General features: G+C 41.6%; 1 protein-coding gene across 2 annotated transcripts in view; it reads left to right on the forward strand.

Annotated features, from left to right (window-relative positions):
* Positions 1-22,679, forward strand: part of UCH2 (Peptidase C12, ubiquitin carboxyl-terminal hydrolase 1) — a 62,213-nt gene extending 39,534 nt beyond the window's left edge. Inside the window, exons 3-5 of one of the 2 annotated variants that reach the window (XM_087683243.1) lie at positions 20,677-20,723; positions 20,804-20,906; positions 21,070-22,677. In XM_087683243.1, coding sequence (XP_087539369.1) covers positions 20,677-20,723; positions 20,804-20,906; positions 21,070-21,855 — 936 coding nt within the window. In that variant the 3' untranslated portion in view covers positions 21,856-22,677. Of the gene's footprint in view, positions 1-20,676; positions 20,724-20,803; positions 20,907-21,069 lie in introns of both variants that reach the window. The other variant, XM_087683244.1, reaches the window with a different exon arrangement.
* Positions 22,680-23,559: the final 880 nt, after the last annotated feature.

The following is a 23,559-nucleotide window of genomic DNA, read 5'->3' on the forward strand; positions in this document are numbered from 1 at the left end:
ACCAGCAAACGCAGCAGTGTATAGTTGGATCTGATGTAGATGGCAGCCTAGAGAGAGAGAGACTAAAAACGTAGGCTGTAGGAGAGAGAAAACAGCAAATGCAGGTAGTGGAGAGGGAAAACAGCAAACGCAGGCAGTGGAGAGAGAAAATCTGCTGTGAGAGGCTGAGGAGAGAGAAAACTGCAGCGACAGCAGTCAGGAGAGGGAAAATTGTGCTGGCAGCAGCTGGGGCCTGCAAATGCAGCAATATGCTGATGTGGCAGGCTGTACGACAGCTGTGCAGGTGGTCGGCAACATTCACTTGGTTGGAAACAGCAGCAAATGGGAGGTGGAGGGCTGGAAACAAGCGCCAGATTGTAGATGATAGCAAGGAATAGCTGAGACTGTGATGTCCTCCGCGAAAGGGGTGTGGGCAGTAAGCTGAAAACACCTGAAATCTGCAAAAACGAGATTGAGGGCTGAATTGAGGGTAGTATACTTATTTATAGAAAGTTTGGGTCCTCCCAAGTGGGTTTGTGCTTATGGGACACGAACACTCTCTAGAAACACATTTCTTTTAAATAAACAGGGTTTTTCATTAATTAAGCATGTTATGGGGCTGTTTTAGTAAAGCTAATGCATTTTTAGCTTAACACCCTCTCTCAGACGTAACAATGGTGCCATGAGAATGAAGGCCAACCAAGCCCTTTTTCTTTATATTTTACCCCAAGGCGTCCCACCCCAAAGCTGCCACAGCATTGGACAAAAGGTGCGCATCGGTTGCCCAGTGGTCTACTAAGACTATAGAGGCGATGGTTATTTTACCAGGGGAGCCCAAGTGATCACCCTAGAGATGACATGGCATCGGACAAAGAGTGCAGTGGTCTACCAAGCCCTACAAAGGCGGATGGAATCAGCTATGGACTTTTTTTTTGGAGGGCTTTTTAGATTTGATAGATTTAGCATTAAATGATGGTTGCAAATCACTTTTCGTCCTATTGAGTATCCGTATCCTAATACGAGAGAGTGATAAGGGATGGTCAGACCCAAGACTTTCACAAAACAAGCATACTATTCCTACTATTACTGGGTATCGGTGAGGAAAGAAAATGGCTAAGGTGTGGGTATAGCAAATATGTGAAGCAAGCAAGACAAGCAAGCAAACAAGCTAGGGAAAGACTACCTTGGATATTGCCATGTGCAATGCTACGAATATGGTGGATCCAGAGTCGACCACTCCAAAAGACCAAAAATACAATGGTGCCACTTGGATAGTGCCCTCGTAGGGGAATCGTTCTCTTGCCCAAGAGCCCTTTTACAATCATATCATCTTGACAGTGCGGATAAAGTTATAAATGTTCATAATACAATACAAAAGAATAAATGAATGAATGTCTAAAAATTGTAAGCATCATCACTGTCACTATCAAGAGAAGAAGCCGTCTCCTCTCAAATTGGAAGAGAAAGCAAGAGGGAAACACCCTCTCCTCGTCAATCGGAAGAAGTTGGGGAGGGTGTACCCAAGCCAATCCTAGGTGGCAGGTACTAAAGAATCGGCCGATTGACCGCTTTGGTAAAGATGTTTGCAAAATTATCGGATGAAGGCACAAACTCGAGGTAGATAGTGCTTAGCTCAACGTGCTCTCTCGAAAAGTGAAAGTGGACTCCCACATACCGCATCCGCGGTGTGATGATCGGATTGTCCACAAGGGCAATAGCACTCTGGTTGTTGCAATAGACAACTGTGGGAGAGTCACAAGGAAAGTGAAGTGCCGTCAATAAGCTCCTCAAGTATATGGCCTCAATGATGCCATCAAAGAGAGCTCTATACTCAGCCTTGGCCATGGAAGCTGCCACCGTCTCTTGCTTATGGTTGGATTAAGAAATGGGAGCCGTGCCCAAGGTTAAGAGGTAGCCCCCATGGGAATGCCGGGTTTTAGGATCTCCAGTCCAATCAGAATCAATGTACCCCTACACACATAAACCAAAACCATATGTCAGACCATAAGAATAAGTACACCGTAAATAATGCAACACATGAAGACATGCAATCCAATGTGACATTCTAGGTGTTGTGAAATACTGATTGAGTATGCTAACTGATAAAGCTAAATCTGGCCTAGTGTGAATTAACCAAAGAAGTTTTCCTACAACAGATCGATAGGTATGGGCACCAAAGACCTGACCGAGGGTATCCTTCGACAAGCGGATAGAGGATCAAGAGACATGGCCATTGGTTGTATTTGATCCGAAGTATGCTGTTTCACGAGTTGAAGTGCGTACTTTTGTTGTGACACAAAATACAGCCCCTAGATCGAACTACCTCTATCCCCAAGAAGTAAGATAACAAACCAAGGTCTGTCATCTCAAAGGAAGCCCTAAGCTTAGCCTTAATTTCTGCTATGGCAGCAGAATCTGAGCGTGTGATGAGTAAGTCATCAACGTATAGCAGGATATAGCTGACCCCCTCTGTAGTAGATCGAACATATAAGTTCGGGTGATAAGGGGTAGAATGATATCTGTAAGTTTGTAAGAACTTGTCCATCCTGTGGAACCAAGACCGCGGTGCTTGCTTCAGTCCATAAAGAGCTTTCTGCAAGCGGAATACCTTATCCCTCAGGTTTCTTGAAGAAAATCTTGGTGCCTGCTCCACGTAGACTTTCTTCTCCAAATAACCATTCCGGAAGGCACTCGACATCCATCTAATATATCGGCCAATTGTGGTGAGCGGCTAGCGTGAGAAGTAACCGGAAATCTTGGAGTAGGGGTAAAAGTCTCTTCATAATTAATGCCATGCTTTTGTCGAAACCCTTGCACTACAAGGCGAGACTTGTAATTGTCTAAAGTCCCATCAACTTTTAGCTTGGTCCTAAAAATCCACTTTGTCTCGATGACTTTCTTGTGGATCGGACGATCCACCAATGTCCAAGTCTCATTTTGATCAATACTCTCTAGCTTCTTTTTCATGGCCTCTTGCCATTGAGGGTGCTGAAGAGCCTTCTATCATGTATCCGGCTCAGACTGCGCTATGTAATTAGTTGTAAATAACGACGCAAATGATGCTTGAGGAGCAAGCCGTGCAGATCTACTAGGTCCCTCTAGAGTGGAATCCGGTGGTAGGATATTCGAATCCCGCATGGTTTGTTGGTACTAGCGAGGTAACGGGTCTTGCGGAGGGGGCTTGGGAGCACAAGAATCTGGAGGAACGTCAGGAGCGAGAAGTAGACGAGGCTTAGTAGGTACTATCTTCGAAGGTGTGGATAGAGGAATCGGATCGGAATTCGGTGCAAAGAGGATTGCACGATATCTCTCTGATAAAAAATGACGTCGCTTTGAACGATCACCTTATTTATTTGAGGATCAAACAAACGATAGACTTTCGCTTTAGAGGAATATCCAACAAAGATAAGGAGATTAGCTTGGGAAGTGAGCGTTCCTATCTTATCATTAGGTGTGTGTGTATAGGCACGATACCCAAAGACTCCGAAGTGGTAAATGATAGACCGAGAGCCAAAGAATGCCTTATACGGGGTCTTTTGAGGAAGAGCTGCAGTCGGGCACCGGTTGAGGATGTACTCCAAAGTGTTAATAGCTTCGATGCAAAGGCGCTCAGGGAGCTTTGCTGTGAACAATATAGAGTGTGCCATTTCCATGACTGTCCGGTTCCTACGCTCTACGACTCCATTTCGAGAGGGGGAGTTGGTAGAGGTGAGTTGGCGAGAGATGTCATGCTGGTGTAGAAACTCAGAAAACTCGTGGGAGATAAACTCACCACTGCTATCACTCCTCATGCAACCAACACGATGACTAGTTTGGTTATGAACCAGCAGCACCCAAGCAGAAAAATATGTGAAAGCATCTGACTTATACTTGAGAAAGTACACCCACATGTATCTAGAATGATTATCCACTATAAAAAAAAAGAACAGTGCGTTGTTCAAGGCGGCAGTGGATGTTGGCCCACAAAGATCAACATGAATCAATCTAAAAAGTGCTTTGCATACTAGGGGTAGATCACAGCAAAAGGGCAAATATGATGGCAAGGGACGCAGTAAATCACGTGGCAAAGATGTTGAATGCCATCATTGTGGCAAGAAGGGTCACTTTAAACATGACTGCTACAAATGGAAGAAAGAGAAGGGAAAAGGCAAGAAGAGAGATGATAGCAAGGAAGAGAAGAAGGACAATCAGCCTAAGAAGAGCAGTGTAAAAATTGAAGAGGTGAATGTAGTCACTCATGACAGTGACAGTGGGAGTGATGTACTCTTTGTCTCTTCACACTTTGGTGCACATGCTTTACTTGCAGATATAGATGATGGCATGTATACCTGGATTCTTGATTCAGGTGCTTCCTTTCATGTCACCCCTCATCGTGAGTGGTTTTCCGCCTATACAGGGGGTCGACATGGTGTTGTCCATCTTGGGGACAACTATGCGTGTGAGATTGCAGGCATTGGTAGTGTGCAATTACAGTTTCAGTATGGCTCTGTCTTTACACTTCAGCATGTACGGTATATACCTCAGCTTAAGAAGAGCTTGATTTGCACAGGGCAGCTAGATGATGATGGTTTTCATACCACCTTTGGTGATGGAAAATGGAAGATCTGTAAGGGATCTAGGGTTATTGCCAAAGGTTGCAAGAGTGATACTTTGTATCCACTTCATGTATCTAGTGTGCGTGACCATGTTGTTGCCGTGATCGAGCAACCAAGCGTTTCCTTGTGGCATGGGTGGTTGGGACACATGAGTCAAACAGATATGAAAGTGCTTTCTCGTTTGGGTTACTTGCCTTGTTTTCGTTATGCTGATTTTGAGCACTGTGATCATTGCATTTATGGCAAACATGCACAGATGTCTCACAAAAAGTCTATTTCTTTGAAATCTTCTCCTCTAGAGTTAGTACATTCGGATGTATGTCAAATGCCAGGATTATCTTTAGGAGGAAAGAAATATTTTGTCACCTTTGTCGATGATGCTACAAGGAAGGTATGGGTTTACCCTATTTGTAGCAAGGATGAAGTGCTTGACAGATTTAAAAAATTCTTGGCATTGGCTGAAAATCAGACAGATAAGACACTTAAGTGTCTTCGCTCTGACAATGGTGGGGAATATGTGTCCAAGGCCTTTCAGGCATTTTGTGACAGCAAAGGGATAAAGAGGGAGCTCACTGCCCCTCATAATCCACCCCAAAATGGAGTTGCAGAGCGTATGAACCGGACCATGGAGGATAAGGTCTGTATGATGCTGTCTTATGCTACATTACCCCATGGTTTTTGGGCAGAGGCTGTTAGGACAGCCGTTCACTTAATTAATCGGTCACCAAACAGGTCTTTGGGAGGGGGGGGTGGGTTCCCCAAGAAGCATGGACGGGCAAGCTACCTTCATATGCTCATCTGAAAGTGTTTGGCTGTGAGGGTTTTGTGCACATTCGTAAAGAAAAACACTGCAAACTTGAGCCAAAGTCCTGTAAATGCATTTTCCTAGGATATGGTGACGAGGGTGAAATGGGGTATAAATTGTGGGATCTCGAGAAAAGGAAAGTATTACGCAGCAATGACGTATCTTCCGGGAAGATCGCATGCACAAACAGCCCGAAAAGACTGAGGAAGTCCGTAGGGTTGTATCCCGGAAAGAAATACCTTTTGGACAGCAAAATGTGCCCGTTGTACAGCAGTAATAACCTGCTGTAAATGAACTTGTGAATGCAAGAAATGATCAGCTAGCTATTGCCCATGAAAATGAGCCATTACATGTGCAAGAACAGCCAGGACAGCAAGCTGTTAATACTAATTTGCAAGCTGAAATGCCAAGACAGCATGCTGAGAATGGAAATTTGCAAGAACAGCCAACAAACAATGACCATTAGGTTAGGAGATTGTCTAGGGCTACTAGGCAACCTGATAGATTTGTTCCTAGTGCAATTAATGTGGCTGATTATGTCATTTTGACAGACTGTAGTCAACCGTCTTGCTTCAAGGAAGCAATGGACAGACAGGACGGCAAGAAATTGTATAAAGCCATGCTGTCAGAGATGGAATCTCTTGAAAAAAATGGCACTTGGGACTTGGTGCAGTTGCCTAAAGGGCAGAAAACCCTTCCATGCAAATGGGTTTACAAGATGAAGGTCACTTTTGGTTCCTCACCAAAGTACAAAGCAAGATTGGTTGCAAAGGAGTACAAGCAGGAGCATGGAATTGACTTTGATGAGATTTTCTCTTTTGTAGTTAAGATGACTACATTGAGAATCATTTTGGGCTTGGTTGCAGTTGAGGATATGGAGCTCATACAGATGGATGTAAAGACTGCGTTTTTACATGGTGATCTGCGTGAAGACATATATATGCAACAGCTTGAAGGGTTTGTTAAACAAGGGAAGGAAAAAATGGTATGTAAACTCAAAAGGAGTTTGTATGGGCTGAAACAAGTACCAAGAGAATGGTATCATAAGTTTGATACATTCATGCAGTCCTAAGGCTTTCATAGAAGTCAAGAGAATGGTATCATAAGTTTGTACACCAAGAAGGCAGCAGATGACAACCTGATTATCTTGGTTTTGTATGTTGATGACATGCTGATTGCTAGCAGGGATACTCATGCCTTGGATTCATTGAAACAAAGTCTTCATGGCAGCTTTGACATGAAGGATCTGGGTGATGCAAATCACATTCTTGGCATGCGAATACTCAGAGATAGATCAAAAGGCTTACTCTATCTATCTCAGTAGGAATATATCTCCAAAGTTTTGCAGCGTTTCAATATGGAGGGGGGGAAAACAATTGGGGTTCCATTGCCTCCATATGTGAAACTCAGTGCAGAGGACAGCCCTACATCTGATGATGAGAAGGCTGAAATGGCCAAGATACCATATGCTTCAGCTGTTGGCAGTTTGATGTATGCTATGGTTGCTACACGTCCTGACATTGCCTTTGCAGTGGGAGTGGTTAGCAGATACATGGCAACCCTTGGCAAGAAGCATTGGGATGCAGTGAAAGGTATTATGAGATACCTCAAAGGCACAAAGGAGTTGTGCATCTGCTTTGGAAAGTAGAAGGCATCTGTTGTTGGCTTTACGAATGCAGACTATGCTAGTCATGCGGACTGCAGGAAGTCCATTTCTGGGTATGTGTTTACTTTCACAGGAGGAGCAGTCTCTTGGATCTCCAGGCTATAAAAGTGTGTTGCATAGTCTATTACAGAGGCAGAGTATGTAGCTGCCACTGAAGCATGCAAGGAGGCTTTATGGCTCTCACGTCTGGTGGGAGAGCTTGGCATCATAGAGTTACCTGTTCTTCATTGTGATAGTCAGAGTGCTATCATGGTAGCACGGAATCCTGTCTTTCATGCAAAGACAAAGCACATACAGGTGAAGTACCACTTCATTAGAGATGTACTTGACAGCAAGCGCATTGAGCTTGTCAAAGTGCATATAGATGATGATCTTGCAGACCTTCTCACGAAGGGTCTTCTAGCAAAGCGGTTTGCTCATTGCCAACAGATGATGGGAGTTTGGATAGATATATTTATTTCAGCTTTGTACATACCTAGACTTAGCTGATTCTTTTCTCCTCTTAAGGCAGATTGTGGGAGGTTGTTGGTAATAAAGAGCCATCGTGCCTTTTATATGTGCACGGGTGTAAACACACCCTTAGCATATTGTACTTTCATACATATATCTATCTAAAAACCTAACGAGGTACACTCGTCATTGTACCGAAAACGTGCTCACTCTCTACTTTGCTCTCTTGCACTCTCTCTGTCTTTCTCACCGCGTGTAACAACTGTCTGCCTCGATTTCCGTGCCTAACCGGTCTCTACAGAAATGATGAAACCAGCCCTCCATTCCCAAGAAGGGTGGTGGAACCATGGTTAACAAGCAATTATAAGAAAACATTTACATAAACAAACAATTAACATGATTAACAAGCAATTACAAGAATTTTTTTACATAAATAGATAAACTAAATGAAATTTAGAACTTTCCTAACTTTGGGCTAGATTGCCTCAAGAGATGAGCCGACATTTATTGGACCTAGAACCTTGGCTCCCCTTGTGGTCTTTCTTTTCAATCAGCTCCAAAAACAAATGTTTTGCAAGTAAGAAAGGCCAAATCTTTGAAATTGGGAAGACCAGGCTAAGAACTTGAAATCCCTCCAAGTTTCATCACATGAAATCTCCCCCAATTGCAGCAAATCCAGGCACAATCCCTCACAATTCTGGAACAACTTTTATCCTCTACAACTAGCAATCCTAATTTTCAATTTGCCCCTTGATTTTGCATCTTGGGGAGCCAAATCAATTCTTTTTTGTTGCTTTGGATCCAGTCTTGTTGTTATAGACCACTGAATTTTCATTAGCAGCTCTCTCTCTCTCTCTCTCTCTCTCTCTCTCTCTCTCTCTCTCCCCCCAAGGCTGATAACACACTGAATGGCTCAAACTAGGCCCAAAAACGTTTTCTTAGTTTGCATGGGTATTTGTGCCAAGTGACAGCCTTCTAAACCCTTTTTCAGCATTATCTAGCCATTAAATTAATTTTCAGAATTAATTAGTTTTAAAAATTAATTTTAGCCCTTCTAACCCTACCCAAAATTAAATGTGTCCATCCATAATTAAATTGGCTAGGCCCTTTGCAACTTAGAGTGGTCCCCAACCTTTTTGATCCTTAGATTGGTATTAAATGAATAATTAATGCTAGTCCCTAGTGTCACCATTTACACTTATTGGCCAAATAATTGTCCAAGGGTCAAAATTGATACCAACTGGCTACCAAAGCCGAGTTGGCATAACTTATCACAACTTTTGCATTTGAAACACACTACATCCTTAAGGTCCTTGGTTTTTTCATGTCCCTGTGATAGTTTATGCTGAACTTGAACCATCAAGGGCTTGAGACTATCCAACTTTCACTTCATGCACCTTAAAATGTTTGAACCTCCTCAAAAGTTTGGAGATTGTCAAAAGTGGAGTCATCTAGCTTTGTAGAAGATCGAGTTCTTAACAAATTATGTTTCCTTTACTTTCAACATAAGATCTTCAACAAGATTGCAATTAAGAAGAACCCTATGTACTATGTTTTGGGATGAAGCGAAAAAACTTTGTAATTCCGATTTTCATCTGCCCATTAAAGCTTGAAGGCAAAGGTAAAGCTAAAAAAGGAAGATGGAAGTCCTTTGACTTGGTGTGCAATTAAGTGTGGGTGGGTGTGGCTCTTAGTGCTAGGTTTAATCATTGGTCTAGGAGAAGATAGAATTTAGGAAGGCTTTATGAAGAGGAAACCCTTTGATCCAATGTGTAATTAAGCGTGGGTGTGTCATGGGGACATGAGATTTTGAGATGCTTTAATCTTACTGATAATATTTAATTAAGTTGTTAATTAAATGTGCAAGGTTGTTTAGCACATGTGATGCACATGGTAGTTATTTCTGGTAATAGGTCAAGGATTTCCATATGAAGGAAAGTACAGCCATCCATGTCTATACATTTGAATGAGTCTAACTCTATTTTCAGCTAGGTGATTGCTTTGGAGTTTCACATTCATGAGGAGTTCAAGGCAATATTTTTGGTATGCACTTTGCTTGAAAGTTGGGACACTTTTAGGATAGCAATGAGTAATTCCGATACTGTTATACTCAGATATGGAGAGCTCCTTACTCATGGAAGAGCTCAATAGGCAAAATATTTCAGCAATTAAGTCTTCTGTTGCACTATATACTAGAGGCATATCCCAACAAAAGGGTAATTCTAAAAACAAAGCACACAAGTCTCGTGGAGAAAATGTAGAGTGTCATCATTGTGGGAAGAAAGGTCACTTCAAGCGGGATTGCTTTAAGTAGAAGAAAGAAAAGGGCAAAAGCAAAAGCATTGATGATAACAAAGATGAGAAAAAGAACAACCAACATGCACAGATGAGTAGTGTGAAGATAGAGAAAGTCAATGTAGTCTTTCATGAGAGTGACAATGGTAGTGACGTACTCTTTGCTTCTTCTTTTAGTGCACAATCATTAATTGCAGATTTTGATGATGACATGCACACTTGGATTCTTGATTTAGGTGCTTCATTCTATGTAACATCGCACCGAGTGCCTCTCTGACTAAAGTGGTAGTAGACACGGTGTTGTTCACTTGCGGGACAACTATACATGTGACATTGTAGGAATTTGCAGTGTGTAGTTGGCGTTTCAGTATGGTTCATTGTTCACTTTGCATAATGTGAGGCATGTATCTTAGCTCAAGAAGAGCTTGATACGCATAGGGCAGCTAGATGATGAAGGCTATCACACCACCTTAGGGGATAGCAAATGGAAGACAGAGTGTGTGAGAGAGAGCAATAGTAGAGAGTGAGCACGTTTTTAGGTACAATGACGAGTGTGTACCTTTAGGTTTTTAGATAGATATATATGTGTAAGTACAAGTGCTAAGGGTGTGTTCACACCTGAGCACATTTAAAGGCACGAGATCTTTATTCCCAACAACCTTCCATCTAAAGGCAATGTGCCTTAAGAGGAGAAAAGAATTAGCTAAGTCTAGGTATGTACAAAGCTGAAATACATATATCTATCCAACTCCCATCATTTGTTGGCAATGAGCAAACCGCTCTGCTGGAAGATCCTTTGTGAGAAGGTCTGCAGGGTTATCATCTGTATGCACTTTGACAAGCTTAATGCTCTTATTATCAAGTACATCTCTAATGAAGTGGTACTTCACATGTATGTGCTTTGTCTTTGCATGAAAGACAGGATTCCATGCTAGCATGATAGCACTCTAACTATCACAATGGAGAACAGGTAACTTTGTGATGCCAAGCTCTCCCACCAGAAGTGAAAGCCATAAAGTCTCCTTGTATGCCTCAGTGGCAGCCACATACTCTGGCTCTGTAGTAGACAATGCAACACACTTTTGTAGCCTGGAGATCCAAGAGACTGCTCCTCCTGTGAAAGTAAACACATATCCAGAAATGGACTTCCTGCAGTCCGCATGACCAGCATAGTCTGTATTCGTAAAGCCAACAATAGATGCCTTCTGCTTCCCAAAGCAGATGCACAACTCCTTTGTGCCTTTGAGGTATCTCATAATACCTTTCATTGCATCCCAATGCTTCTTGCCAGGGGTTGCCATGTATCTGCTAACCACTCCCACTCCAAAGGCAATGTCAAGACGTGTAGCAACCATAGCACACATCAAACTGCCAACAGCTGAAGCATATGGTATCTTGGCCATTTCAGCCTTCTCATCATCAGAGGTAGGGTTGTCCTCTGCACTGAGTTTCACATATGGAGGCAATAGAACCCCAATCGTTTTCCCCCCCTCCATATTGAAACGCTGCAAAACCTTGGAGATATACTCCTGCTGAGATAGATAGAGTAAGCCTTTTGATCTATCTCTGAGTATTTGCATACCAAGAATGTGATTTGCATCACCAAGATCTTTCATGTCAAAGCTGCCGTGAAGACTTTGCTTCAGTGAATCCAAGGCATGAGTATCCCTGCCAGTAATCAGCATGTGATCAACATACAAAACCAAGATAATCAGGCTGCCATTTGTTGCCTTCTTGGTGTACAAGTAGTGGTCCACTTGACTTCTATGGAAACCTTGAGACTAATAAATGTATCAAACTTATGGTACCATTCTCTTGGTGCTTGTTTCAGCCCATACAAACTCCTTTTGAGTTTACATACCATCTTTTCTTTCCCTTTTTCCACAAACCCTTCAGGTTGTTGCATATATATGTCTTCATGCAGATGACCATGTAAAAATGTAGTCTTTACATCCATCTGTATGAGCTCCATATCTTCAACTGCAACCAAGCCCAAAATGGTTCTCAATGTAGTCATCTTGACTACAGGAGAGAAAATCTCATTAAAGTCAATTCCATGCTCCTGTTTGTATCCCTTTGCAACCAATCTTGCTTTATACTTTGGTAAGGAACCAGAAGTGACATTCATCTTGTAAACCCATCTGCATGGAAGTGTTTTCTACCCTTTAGGCAATTGCACCAAGTTCCAAGTGCCATGTTTTCAAGAGATTCCATTTTTGACATCATGGCTTTATAACATTTCTTGCTGTCATGTCTGTCCATTACTTCCTTAAAGCAAGACAGTTTACCTCAGTCTGTCAACATGACATAATTAGTCACATTATTTGCACTAGGAACATATCTGTCAGGTTGTCTAGTAGCCTTAGACGATCTCCTAACCCAATGATCATTGTTTGTTGGCTGTTCTTGCAAATTTCCATTTTCAGCATGCTGTCCTAGCATTTCAGCCTGCAAATCAGTGTTAACAGCTTGGTATTTTGGCTGTTCTTGCACATGTAGTAGCTCATTATCATAGGCAATAGCTAGCTGATCATTTTCAGCATCATTTCCTGCATTTACAAGTTCATTTACAGTAGGTATTTGCTGCTGTACAGCGGGCACATTTTGCTGTCCAAAAGGTATTTCTTCTCGGGATATAACCCTACGGACCTCCTCAGTCTTTTTAGGCTGTTTATGCATGCGATCTTTCCGGAAGATAACGTCATTGCTGCGTACTACTTTCCTTTTCTCGGGATCCCACAATTTATACCCCATTTCACCCTCGTCACCATATCCTAGGAAAATGCATTAAAAGGACTTTGGCTCAAGTTAACTGCGTTTTTTTAAATGAATGTGCAAGAAAGCCTCGTAGCCAAACACTTTTAAATGATTATGTGAAGGTGGCTTGCCCGTCCACGCTTCTTAGGGAACTTCCTCCCACCAAAGACCTGTTTGGTGACCAATTAATTAAGTGAACAGCTGTCATAACAACCTCTACTCAAAAACCATGGGGTAATGCAGCATGAGACAACATTGTACGGACCTTATCCTATATGGTCCGATTCACACGCTCTGCAACTCCATTTTGGGGTGGATTATGAGGGGTAGTGAGCTTCCTCTTTATCCCTTTGCTGTCACAAAATGCCTGAAAGGCCTTGGACACATATTCCCCACCATTGTCAGAGCGAAGACACTTAAGTGTCTTATCAGTTTGATTTTCAACCAATGTTAATAATTTTTTAAACTTGTCTAGCACTTCATCCTTGCTACGAATAGGGTAAACCCATACCTTCCGTGTAGCATCATCGACAAAGGTAACAAAATATTTCTTTCCCCCTAAAGATAATCCTAGCATTTGACATACATCTGAATGTACTAACTCTAGAGGAGAAGATTTCAAAGAAAGAGACTTTTTATGAGACGTCTGTGCATGTTTGCCATAAATACAATGATCACAGTGCTTAAAATCAGCATAACGAAGACAAGGCAAGTAACCCAAACGAGAAAGTACTTTCATTCTTGTTTAACTCATATGTCCCAACCGGCCATGCCAGAAAGAAACGCTTGGTTGCTCGGTCACAGCAACAACATGGTCATGCGTACTAGATACATGAAGTGGATACACAGTATTACTCTTGCAACCTCTGGCAATCACTCTAGACCCCTTACAGATCTTCTATTTTTCATCACCAAAGGTGGTATGAAAACCATCATCATCTAGCTGCCTTGTGCTAATCAAGCTCTTCTTGAGTTTAGTTACATGCCGTACATGAAGTGTAAAGATAGAGCCATACTGAAACTGTAACTGCACACTGCTAATATGTGCAATCTCACATGTATAGTTGTTCCCAAGATGGACAACACCATGTCAACCCCCTGTATAGGCAGGGAACCACTCATGATAAGGGGTGACATGAAAGGAAGCACCTGAATCGAGAATCCAGGTATGCATGTCATCATCTGTATCTGCAAGTAAAGCATGTGCACCAAAGTGTGAAGAGACAAAGAGTATGTCACTTCCACTATCATTGTCATGAGTGACTACATTCACCTCTTCAATTTTTACACTGCTCTTTTTGGGTTGACTGTCCTTCTTCTCTTCCTTGCTATCATCTGTCTTATTGCCTTTTCCTTGCTCTTTTTTCCATTTGTAGCAGTCACGTTTAAAGTGACCCTTCTTTCCACAATGATGGCATTCAATATCTTTGCCACGTGATTTACTGCGTCCCTTGCTATCATATTTGTCATTTTGTTGTGATCTGTCCCTAGTATACAAAGCATTGGAAGACTTACTGGATGCATTGTTCTGCCGATTCATTTCTTCCATGAGTAGAGCACTCTCTACATTAGCATACAAAAGGATCACATTAGAATTGCTCATAGCAGTCCTGAATGTATCCCAACTCTTTGGTAGAGTGCAAAGCAAGAAAGTAGCCTTAAATTCTTCATCAATCATGAACTTCAAGGCAATCAGCTGGCTGAAAATGGAGTTAAACTCACTCAAGTGAGTAGACATTGCTGTATCCTCTTTCATACGCAAATCCATAAGCTTTTTCAACCAATACGCTTTGCTTGCAGCACTCTTCTGTGCATACAGTTCTTCCAGTCAAGTCCATATAGCATATGCAGAATCGAAACCTTCAATGTTAAACAGCAAGGCATAAAAAATCGATAGCTCTATGGTTGAGCATGCAAGCTCATTTAACTCATCCCAATCGTTCTGTCCCATATTTGCGGGCTGCTGCACACGCTGCCCGCTGCCTGTTGTGGCCTGCCCGCTGTGACTTGTCTTCTCGCTGGAGTCTCACGTGGCACCTATTCACAATGCTTGCAGCTGTCGACTGTCCTCACTTCCTTCTACTACCCACGATGTCTGCAGTTGATTCTTGCCAGCTCTGATATCAGTTTGTAGTGACGGGTTAGGTACGAAGATCGAGATAGCCAGTCTTTACGTGCAGAGAGACAGAGAGTGTGAGAGAGAGCAATAACAGAGAGTGAGTACGTTTTTAGGTACAATGACGAGTGTGTACCTTTAGGTTTTTAGATAGATATATATGTGTAAGTACAGGTGCTAAGGGTGTGTTCACACCCAAGCACATTTAAAGGCACGAGGCCTTTATTCCCAACATTTAAAAGTGATACTCTGTATCCATTACATGTATCTAGTGTGTGTGATTATGTTGTTGCCATAACCGAGTAGCCAAGTGTGTTCATGGCATAGCCGGTTGGGGCACATGATTCAAATTGGAATGAAAGTGCTTTCTCGTTTGGGTTATTTGCGATGTTTGAGGTATGCTGATTTTGACCATTGTGATCATTGTATATTTGGCAAGCATGCTCAAACATCACATAAAAAGTCACTTTTATTAAAATCTTCACTCTTAGAATTGGTACATTCAGATGTATGTGACATGCTAGGGTTGTCTCTAGGGAAAAAGAAATATTTTATCACTTTTGTTAATGATGCCACACGCAAAGTGTGGGTTTATCTGATCCATCATAAAGACAAAGCCTTGGATAAGTTTAAAAAATTCATGGCACTTGCTGAAAATATGACCAACAACAGATTAAAGTGTCTTTGCTCTGACAATAGTGGGAATGTGTGTCAAAAGCCTTTTAGGCCTTTTGTGACAGTAAAGGGATAAAATGAAAACTCACTGCCCCTTATAATCCGCCCCAAAGTGGTGTTGTAGAGTGTATGAATAGTACTATTCAGGAGAAGGTTTGTACTATGTTGTCTCATGCTGCATTACTTCATGGATTTTGGATAGAGGTTGTTATGACAGCCATATACTTGATAAATCGGTCACTGAATAGGTCTTTTTCGGGGGGGGGGGGGGGGGGGGGAGGGAGGGGGAGAGTCCCTCAAGAAGTGTGGTCGGGCAAGCCACCTTTGTATGCACAATTGAGAGTGTTTGGCTATCAGGCATTTGTGTCCATACACAAGGAAAAACGCAGCAAATTAGAGCCAAAGTCTTGCAAATGCATTTTCCTAGGATATGGTGATGAGGGTGAAGGGGAGAGTGTGCGCAATGGAGTGAGAGATTGAGGCACGAGCTGCAGAGCTGAGAGTTAGAGAGAGTGAATGCAGAAATAGGTGTACCAGAGGGACTTTACATCCAACAACCTCTCACTTAAAGGCCCGAAGTGGTACCTTTAAGCTAACCAATTCCCACTAAACGAATGCAATGCTCATGTTGAATCTTTGCAAGACACTTACTGAGAACATGTGCAAGGTTATCTTGGGTTTTAACCTTAGTCAGTGTGACAAGACCATAATCCAAGACCTGCCGTATGAAGTGATACCAAATATCTATGTGTTTGGTATGTGCATGGAACATGGCATTCTTAGCCAGACATATTGCACTTTGGCTATCACAACCAAGCATTGGAGTACGTGAAGAAAGACCAAAATCCTTGACTAGACGGCCAAGCCAAATAGCTTCCTTAGAAGCTTCTGTGGCTGAAATATATTCTGCTTCTGTAGTAATCAGTGCCACAATTTTCCGCAATCTTGAACGCCAAGAGATAGCCCCACCAGCCAAAGTGAAAACATACCCATTGGTAGATTTCCTAGTGTCAAGATCTCCTGCCGTGTCCGAATCACAAAATCCCTGCAACCCTAGTGTACCCTTTTCATAGCATATACACTTTTCTTGTATACCTTTCAAGTATCGGAAGATACATTTCACTGCTTTCCAATGTGGCTTGCTAGGGTTAGACATGAATCTACTAACAACTCGCATTGCATGAGCAATGTCAGGGCGAGTTGCAACCATGGCATACATCAAAGATCCACAAGCTGATGCATAAGGTATACCCTTCATGGCACTAGCAGCTGCATCATCCTTAGGGCAATCAGCTTTGCTAAGCTTTGTATGTGGTGGTAAAGGCACACCAAGAGGCTTAGCATCAACCATATTAAACCTGTCAAGTACTTTGCCGATGTACTTGTTCTGTGAGAGAAACAACAAACGCTGCCCTCTATCTCTTTTAGTGTGCATGCCAAAATGTTTTCAGCTGCCCCCGAATCTTTCATGGAAAAGGCTGAATTCAGCTGCCTTTTAAGAGCATTCAATGTACTCTTATGCTGTCCTGCAATCAGCATGTCATCCACATATAAAGCCAACATAATAAGGCTTCCATCATCAGTCTTTTTAGTGTATAAATAGTGATCTGTATGACTGCGTTTAAATCCATGATTGAGCATTAAGGTATCAAGTTTTTTGTACCATTGTCTAGGGGCTTGTTTCAGCCCATATAAGTTGTGTTTCAGCTTACAAACCAAATGCTCTTTTCTTGGAATAACAAATCCTTCTGGTTGCTTCATGTACAGCTCTTCATTCAAGTCAACATGAAGAAAATCAGTCTTCCAATCCATCTGATCCAACTCTAAATCCAAGGATGCAGTGAGAGCAAACAGAACACGGAGCGCAGTCATTTTCACCACTAGTGAAAAGACCTCTTGAAAGTCTATGCCTTTCTTTTGTGTATAGCCCTTAGTAACCAGCTGTGCCTTGTACTTGGGCGTCCCATCAATACATTTCACTTTGTAAACCCATTTATTAGGAATAGCTTATCCTTGGGTAAAGGTACAAGCTCCCATGTGTTATTTACATATAGAGACTTCATCTCTTCGTGCATAGCAAGCTTCCACTTTCTCTTGTTTTCACATGATTGTGCCTCTTTAAATGTCAGAGGCTCACCCTGATCAATCAACAAAATACAATCCAAAGATGGCTGAAACCTTTGTGGCTTACTTCTGGCACGTGTAGACCTTTTTCTTACCTTGTTGTTTCTTTATTTCTTGCTTTTTTCTTGAAGTATCGGCAATTGGGTTTTTTATGCCTTTTACGCCCACACTGATAGCATGTGACATCCTGTTGTTTGCCCTTGCTTTTACTTGTGCTTTTGCCTTTACTGGTTGCATTAGCCCTCTTTTCAGACCTTTCTCTTACATGGTAAGCTGAGGCACTGCTTTCACCACTAGACTTTCTTCTGATTTCTTCATTAAGGATTGAACCTCTAACACCATCAAAAGTCAAAGCAAGGTTGTTGCGAAGTGACACAAGCAAAGATTCCCAGCTGTTAGGCAAAGTCATCAATAAGAAAATAGCTTTTAATTTATCATCGAAAGCTGCTAGAGTCTTGCAATTGACTCAAAATCCTTGTGAAAGCACTCAAATGCTCAGATGCTGGCTTAGACTCATTCAACTCCATGTTCACAAGTGTACGCATAAGATGCACTTGATTCATAGGAGTTGCATTTTCATTAGTGTCCTTAAGCTTTTTCCATATAGCAAAACTTGTATCAAGGCGCTTGATGTCTGTAAGTACATCATCAAACACAGCCATCTTAATGTATGCAATGGCCTTCTTGTTAAGTCTAGCCCAATCCACATGTGTCATAGCTACAGGCTTAGTCTCCAAGAGAGCATATTCACAGTCCTTGAGAAACAAAATGCCTTGCATCCTATCCTTCCACAAGTCAAAGCAAGTGCCATCAAACCTCTTGATTTCAAAGAGGGATTTAGTGTCACTTTTGCTAGAAGCATTTGCAGCCATTTTCAGCAATACACCAGAAATTCAATGCTGCAATTTATGACAACAAAAATGAGCTGAATATTCAGCTGTTTTTAGCCCAAATTTTCAGCAAATAATAGCAAGATTCAGTTCAAGTACATGTACAGCAGTAGAATGAATGACTTTCAGTAGTACGACTGCAATTTCAGCATACATTAAATGCATACATCACTGCCAAGTAACTCCCATATTGCCAAAAATACATCTACAACAATCCCATATCTGCAAATGATCACTAAGACTTCAGCAACATGAATAATCAGCAATGCATCAACTCAATGGGAATTGTCCAACATGTGTATTGCATACATATGTGCTCGTATCAACTTCTGATACACAAAACACCAAGAAATCTTTGCAATTTCTCCAAAATTGCACAAGTGGGAGATAAAAATGCTCAAATCATTCTGCTTATGGCAACAAGATTGCTTCAGCAATATTCCCAAAGTGCATTTCATGCATCAACTTTGCCAAAATCCACAGATTTCAACAAAAGCCCCAATAATTTCACTATCAAATCTGCCCCAATTGCATTAATACATGTTCATGAGAGCATAAAAAGGGCAAATTTAGCAAAATGTCACAAAATTTTGCAAAAGCCCCAAAATTTTCGGGTCCAAGTGTGCACGAATGTCAACCAATCTGACTCAGTTGAACAAAATTTCACCAATACAGCAAAAGCCCCAAATTTTATAAGTCCAATGTTGAGAAATTTTGCTTAAATGAGCAAATTTTCAGTAAATTTGGCGAAATCCCCAATTTAAATGCGCACAATGTTTGCAATTTCTGACGTAGAGATATCTTTAGGGCACAAAAGATTTGTGTATTTGCTTTGGAAAGTAGAAGGTATTTGTCATTGACCTTATGGATGCAAACTATGTAGGTCATGCTGATTGCAGGAAGTCTACTTTAGGGTATGCATTCACCTTCACAGGGGGAGCAACTTCTTGGATCTCTGGGCTATAGAAGTATGTTCCAAGCTATAGAAGTGTGTTGCATTGTTGACTACAGAGGTAAAGTATGTGGTTGCCACTGAGGCATGCAAGGAGGCTTTATGGCTTTCATGTCTAGTGGGAGAGCTATGTATTATTTGGACACCTGTCCTCGATTGCGTTAGTGAGAGTGCTATCATGTTAGCATGGAATGCCGTCTTTCATGCAAAGATGAAGCACATACAGGTGAAGTATCATTTTATCAGGGATGTACTTGATAGCAAAAGCATTGAGCTTGTTAAGGTACATACAGGTGATAATCTTGTAGATCTTCTCATGAAGGGTCTTCCAGCAAAGTGGTTTGCTCGTTGCCAACAGATGATGGATATTGGATAGTATGTGTACTTCAGCTTTGTACACACTTAGACTTAGCTGATTCTTTTCTCAACCTTAAGGCACACGACCTTTAGGTGGGAGGTTGTTGGGAATAAAGGGCCATTGTGCCTTTTATACATGCTTGGGTATAAACACACCCTTAGCTTTTATACTTTATATATAACTATCACAAAAAACTTAAGAGGTACAACTCACACATTGTGCATCTCACTCTCTCTCACGCACTATTGCTCACTCTTTCTCTCTCTCTTTTCGCCATTGCCATTGCTGAATATCATACCTTCACTGCGCATTGGCCACCACAGAAGATTGGGAATAACAGTAAGTGGTTAGCACTTCTAATGCCAGCAGGAGAAGAACATGTAGAAGACACGAAAAGATTTTTGATTTTTAGGGCCTGATCTGTGAATGGCAAAAACGCATTTCCTGTTTCCTAAAATGGCTGGAAGCAGACACTATCTCCTGGGCCAGAAGACAGCATTTCATGCAGCTATCAGGTACTAATTTGACCTGCTCACCAAGTGTCGTCTATCTGACCTTAGATCTGGACCTGCCTAAGAGTTAATAAGCTCGATATGGGCAGCACTTTGGTCTGTGCAGGTTGTACATGCTTAGTTGGTAGGCATTGACAAGGAATCTTCTGATAGCATGGCTTTTGGATGGTTAGCCAGGCTTGTTTTAATGACTGTAAAGCTGACACAATTAGAGCTATTTTTAGGATCAGCCCGCACCTTTAAATTGGTCGACTGTAATCGTAGTAGGTAAATTATTAGTTGAGTGTTTCCTAGGAATGTTCACCAAAGGGTAGAATCTTGCATCCAAACGAAATTTATTGTCATTTGATATACTAAAGGCATGTCGTAGCCTATGGTTCATTTTGTATATCTTTTAGTTTGTAACAGTGCATGCAAAACTAATGTGTAGGCTGAAGAGTTGTACAGTCTGGTCCAAATGGAATGGCTTGTTATTAACATTGCATGCAAACTATTTGTACAGGTTGAAGAACTATACAGTCTGGAATTGGATTCTCTGAGTTTACTAAGGTACATATTGAGGTGCTTTTGATGTCCTCTAGATGCTGCAACATCCTGGAGAAGCTGAGGTATTGTGGCTACCTATGCAGGCCTGTGTATGGTTTCATCTTCTTGTTCAAATGGCGAGCTGGGGAGAAAGACACACGCCCTGTACTCAAGGAGTATGATCCAAACTTGTTTTTTGCCAGTCAGGTTGATTTTTTCTGCCACCTAGTTGATTATCTCACACTTTCATGAAGTTTTCTGGAAAGATAAAGGCAGACTAACTTCTGTTTGTAGTTGGGCATATAAATCATGCAGTGACCTTGTGCGTTTTGTTCTGAACTGGATGCTGCATGGCTTATTGGCAATGCAGGTTATAAACAATGCATGTGCAACACAAGCCATTCTTTCAATTCTCATGAACAGACCAGAAATTGATATTGGGCCAGAACTTTCTATGCTCAAAGAGTTTACAAGGGATTTTCCACCTGAACTTAAAGGTCTTGCAATTAACAATAGTGAAGCAATTCGTACAGCACATAACAGCTTTACTAGGCCCGAACCTTTTGTTCCAGATGAACAGAAAGTAGCAGATAAGGATGACGATGTTTATCATTTTATCAGCTATTTACCTGTGAATGGCACTCTATATGAACTGGATGGATTGAAGGAAGGGCCCATTAGACTTGGAGAGTGTGGGGATGGGGACCCGGACAGTATGGGCTGGTTGAAGATGGTGCAGCCAGTTATTCAGGAAAGGATAGAGAAGTATTCAAAAAGTGAAATTAGGTTCAATCTGATGGCTATCATAAGGAACAGGAAGGAGATGTACAATGAGGAATTGGAAGCATTGAAGAAGCAAAGGGCTCAACTTTGGGAGCGTTTGGGAATTGCTGATTCTAGAAATGAACATAGGATGGAGGTTGATTATGGTCCTACATCAGTTGAGCTGGTAAGAAATTCTCTCAATGAAGTGGAGTCAGAGATTGCAAATGTCATGGAGAAAATTGCACTTGAGGAGGAGAAGTTCAAGAAGTGGAAAACTGAGAACATTCGGCGCAAACATAACTATATCCCTTTCCTATTTAACTTTCTCAGAATACTGGCAGAGAAAAAACAGCTTAAGCCTTTGATAGAGAAGGCCAGGCAGAAAACATGATTACTACTTAAGGAGGGCCTTGTATATTGGTTCATGGTGGTTTGGATTTTGAGACGGATGAATCCATTTAAGCTCCAGTGAAATTATTGGATACAGTAGAGCATGATCCACCTTATTATGTTTGATTATCTGAGAATGTTTTCAGCTTTTGGTAAAGTAGTGAAGTGAAATCAGGCAGTCACTTGTTGACCTGCAGTATGTGTATGGATGGCGTAGTTATTGGCACACCTGTAATTGTCTGATGGCATTGTTTTATCATGCCTGTTTGATCTGATGGCATGATTTTTTCCATCATACCAGTACTTATCTGATGGCATGGCTTCTTTTACTGTGGCAGTAACTATCTGATGGCATGGCTTCTTTTACTGTGACAGTAACTATCTGATGGCATCGGCTTACAGATCAGTGGAGAGAATGCAAGAAATCAGGCTTCATTTTATTGAAGATGATCAAATGCTGTTCTGGCAAGGTTAAATAATATTGAGGCATATGGTTGCCTTGGTTTGTTGGGGGCCGAGTTACGTAGGTTGTTTCTTAATTAGTATGCCAGCTGGCAAGTTTAATTACTCTCTTACTATCTAGAATACTATGGAGTGTGAAGCGTGCATGCACGCGCACACACAGATGCAGGGAGGGGGGTGCGGGGGGCGGGGCTCCTCGCATTCTTAACAGTCTCAGTCATGCTTAAGGTGCTACATTGTTGTATGAAAATGCAACAGTTTGATCCATTACAGGTAATGATCTCGTTAATATTGTTTATTGAGTGCCTCATTGTATGCTGCTGATTATTTACTCCCCTATTACTTCAAATTAGTACTTTGCATGGGCATGCTTTTAGCTAAAGAATGTGCACATTAAAGGGCAGTCAATCCTCTGTGAATTCTCTTTTTCAACCTCATAAAGTTGTGAATGTAGTCACTGGTCCTTTGCAATTACTTCAAAAGGTAGTTGGTCTGCATGTATCAAAGTTGCATTTTCAACATGACTGGCTAACCTTGGTTGTAACGTTATTTGCCATTTTAGTTGGAGTATGGGTTTGATATTTTAGTAAAAGAGAACCCAAATGGGTGCTTGAAGAATTGCGGACTATTGTAATAGTGGAAATTAGCCTATGTTTGTAGAGTTGTGTAACCAGCATGCTCTGGCTAGGAGCTGTGTGGTGCAATTGCTCGAGGATTCTCTAATTAAGCTAGTGCTATGTGGTTTTCTTTTGTCTTTTCAAATCTCATTTTGTTTAGAACTTGACGCGCACTCTTGTTGACAAGAGTTGTTGCAGTAGCCTTCAGGCTTCCAGAAAAATTAGCACTACAGTAGATCAACACAGTTTCCCTCAATCTCCATGACAGCATCAATTCTGCAGTTTGTGGAGTCATTGTGGAGGGTGACGAGACCCAGCTTTTCGTCAAAGATTATTGGATCATTCAACTTTGGAAGTGTGGCCGAGTGTAGCTGTACTGTAGCCTCCTGTGGTAAATTTTCAACCCTCATTCTTTAATTAGATACTTTCAACTAGAAGAGAGTTTGGTGAGGGTGCCATGCGGCCCCCTTACCAGACTCCAGGAGGGTTTAGGAACCTTGATGGGATTTCTTTGGTAACCTAAAAATGTCAGAAGTAGGTGCAGTAAAAAAAGACAGATGACCTTTCTTCATTTATAACTTCACTTCCTCTTCAGTGGTTCTTCAATTTGGGTAACAACCTTTGGG

Source organism: Lygodium microphyllum, chromosome 8, assembly GCF_053477565.2.
Source record: "Lygodium microphyllum isolate KBCC chromosome 8, Lygodium_microphyllum_v1.1.10, whole genome shotgun sequence".
NCBI classification, from domain to species: domain Eukaryota; kingdom Viridiplantae; phylum Streptophyta; class Polypodiopsida; order Schizaeales; family Lygodiaceae; genus Lygodium; species Lygodium microphyllum.